At 34.0% G+C, this 3,310-nt stretch overlaps 1 protein-coding gene across 1 annotated transcript; it reads left to right on the forward strand.

Moving 5' to 3' along the window:
• Window positions 1-594: 594 nt before the first annotated feature.
• LOC121118276 (mitochondrial inner membrane protein OXA1L) lies at window positions 595-1,799 on the forward strand. The gene is made up of 2 exons (XM_040712844.2): window positions 595-955; window positions 1,085-1,799. Exons 1-2 carry the CDS (start codon window positions 640-642, stop codon window positions 1,687-1,689), a joined length of 921 nt encoding a protein of 306 aa, XP_040568778.1. The 5' UTR covers window positions 595-639; the 3' UTR covers window positions 1,690-1,799.
• The last annotated feature ends 1,511 nt before the right edge of the window (window positions 1,800-3,310 follow it).

Raw genomic sequence — 3,310 nt, forward strand, 5'->3', positions numbered from 1 at the left:
TAATGAAATACATTTCTCACGACGTTATCTCGCTAACACAAAAATACCCTATGTTATTTTGTTGTCAGCTGTCGATTCCCTCATTTCCCTGAAACGTCATGGCATAATGTATTCTTTTTGATAAATAAATAAAGTAATAAGTTAACTTATTCTATACTTATGCCCCGTTTCCAAAAAAACAGGAATACAATTTCTTGTGGATCCTTCGTCGTTTCTAATATATAATTTTTGCCCATTTAATTATTTATATTAAGAAATTTTGACTGTTATATAGAATTACAAATTTATTGGTACGCTTTGAACAGAATATTACTATGCAATATTATTTATAATACAGTATCGAATAAAATACTACGTAGATTTTAATATTGTGAAATATATATATGTGTAATTCATTTGAAAAATGGTGAAGAAATAATACGATATATAAGAGTTGGTATGATTGACTTATTTGGGTAAATACCAAATGATTTCGGGCCTTTTTTCTGTTTCTTTTCGGAGGAAAGTTTGCATGATACAATAACGCTACAATTCTAGCTACTCTAAGCACGAAGATGAATGAGCTTGACCCAGCTGATTTTTCATCCCAAAGTGAGGTACACATTTTTATCCTACTTTTGTCAAAATCGCGTGAGTGTCATGAATCTGGCTCGTATATTCTCTACTACATGTACTCGAGGAAGGAGGATCTCAACTCAAACTAAAAACAATGCTCTTAATTTCTTTACAACTACTCGCCATTTTTCACTCACATCCGTTCGAAAAAATGAAGAGGCAGGAGAAGGAGTAATTCAGACTATTGACCAGCACACGTTGTCCTCAGTTATTGAGCCAACATTTCGTGAATTGGGTCTAGGGATTCATGGATCCGTTCTTCCTCATGGCATCCTACAGAGCGCATTAGAAAATTGTCATACTATCCTTGGGGTTCCATGGTGGGAATCCATCGTAATCAGTTAAGTGTTTGTATTATTTTTTAAATGTCTTTTTAGTTTTCATTTGAAAAGAATTAAGTGACAAGTCAAATACAAATACATACAGGTTTGACTCCATCTCTAATAACGAACCCATTTTCAAATTTTAGCAACGCTTATCCTCAGAGGAGCCGTATTTCCAATTATTGTGCGAACTCAAAAAAATATGATTCATTTAGCCTCCCATCAACCAGAAATGAATCGCCTACGAGAGGAAGCACTCAAAGAAACAGATCCAAAACTTCGCAGGGAGGAGGCCATGAAAATAATGGCGTACATGCAAGAGAATAATTTATTCCCTTTAAAAATGTATGCTCCAATTTTGGCAAACGGCGTGGTTATGATGTCCATGTTTTTTGCCATTCGAGGTTTAACCAATTTACCAGTTCAAAGTATGTCAACTGGTGGAATATACTGGTTCAAAGATCTCACCAGCTTTGATCCAACATACACTTTACCGTTCCTTGCATCTTTTACAATATTTATACAGATTCAGATGGGTGCTGATGGAATGAATAATGACGGACTTCCTCCAGGATTTAAAAAACTATTGTATATCCTTCCATTAATGAGCTTCCCAGTTATGACTCAATTTCCATCTGCGTTATGTGTTTACTGGCTAACTTCCAATTTAATATCATTGGTTCAAACTGTGTTACTTAAAATACCTTATGTCAAAAAGGCTCTGAATATTAAAGAAGTCGCAAAGAAATGATGGAACATTTTTAATTGTTATTTATTTGGGATTATATATTATGTTAATAATCCATTTTCGAATTATATTAATTATTAAATCCTTTGGGGAATGAACGTTTTATAATTTTATATGTTATTTGTTAATATTAGGTACTGTTCTATTCAAGTAGTAGGAAAGTTGTTAATTATCAAAGCGTATTTTAGATTATGTCTATAAGTTCCAAATAATGATCCTCAATTTCGCATTTAATCTATCAGTATTACTCTATGCTGTATTTAAAAAAAAATAGATTGATGGATAATTTGTACTGTCTTTGTTGTAATTTGGAACATTTTACAGATAAAAAGCTCAATATTAGCTTTATAAACGTTCAAGCCACCTAGATTAAATATAGAGCTATTTATGTTATGTGTATTAGATTCTATGACTCAGTCATTGATGCAGCTTCTTGTGATTTTCCGCCTCATTTCAGTTATTTTTAAGGACTTATTTATATCGACAAATGATGAGTCAACAGTCATTTAACACATTTTAGTGATAAATGATCATTAGTTCAATTTTGATCGAAAAGGAGAAAAAATAACTCTGCAATACCAGGTATGCGCCTATGAAATGATACTTTTTTTTAAAATTTGAACATATGTTGTGAAAAAATGGTTACAGATTTAATTTTCAAAATATGCACCTTCGCTAGCCACACATTTTTCCTATCTTTCAGGCAATTTATGGATGCCTTTCCAAAAAAATTGTTCGTCTTTGGCTGCAAGCCAGTCATCAATCCATTTTTTGCCTTCAGTGTGAGAATCGAAGCGTAAATCATTGAGTGCGTGCCCCATTGATACAATTAATTGATAATTGGAAGGCACCCGGTCTGGTGAGTACGCCGCATGAGCAAGAGGTTCCCAGTTGTACTATTCAACAAGCTGGCGGGTGGTTATAGAGCGTTGTCATCAAGGAAAATTACTTGATGTTGCCTGGCTTCATATTTTGGTTGTTTTTGGCGTATAGCATGGTTTAAATCGGTCAATTGTTGTTGGTAGCGATCACCATTATTGGTTTGATCGGGTTGTAGAAGGTCATACCATATGACCCCACACTGGTCCTAGAACACACACAGCATTGCCTTCATTTCTTTCATCTTCATTTCTCACATCAAAACACCACATTGGAATTTGTCAAACGACCTGTAGCACATTACTCTGCTTAGAGTATGTCCAACGTAAACTTCCACAATCATTTGATGGGCTTGAGAAGCGTTTTTCTTCAATTGGTAGCAGAAGTCAATGATGTCCGCACATCGTAGTTTGTAGAGACAAAATTAGACATTTTAACTAGCGAAAAAAGTGCGTTGTTGAATGAAACTATACAAATAATGATTAAATATTGTTGACACATGTCGAAATAAGCATTTAGATTTTTGGACCGGTTTATAATGTTTTACTGGCGACACCTAGGGACCAAAGCCGAAAGTCTCATTTCTTAGGTGCATAACTAGTAGACTTCCAGATTATCATAATGGATCTAAATACAACCTCTCTGTTAGGTATAAGTATAGTTGATAATATTGTAGAGAAAAACGCGTGCAAGGAGAAGGGGGAAAAAAACATATGGTATCATTGTTTAAAATACTGATGTGATT

This window comes from Lepeophtheirus salmonis, chromosome 5 (assembly GCF_016086655.4).
Source record: "Lepeophtheirus salmonis chromosome 5, UVic_Lsal_1.4, whole genome shotgun sequence".
Classification (NCBI taxonomy): domain Eukaryota; kingdom Metazoa; phylum Arthropoda; class Copepoda; order Siphonostomatoida; family Caligidae; genus Lepeophtheirus; species Lepeophtheirus salmonis.

Bases quoted from the DNA above. Each gene is read 5' to 3' on its own strand.
- LOC121118276 (XM_040712844.2), top strand. From the start codon at position 640: ATGAATCTGGCTCGTATATTCTCTACTACATGTACTCGAGGAAGGAGG. The intron at 956-1,084 runs GTTAAGTGTTTG...TTCAAATTTTAG, and splicing joins GTGGGAATCCATCGTAATCA to CAACGCTTATCCTCAGAGGA.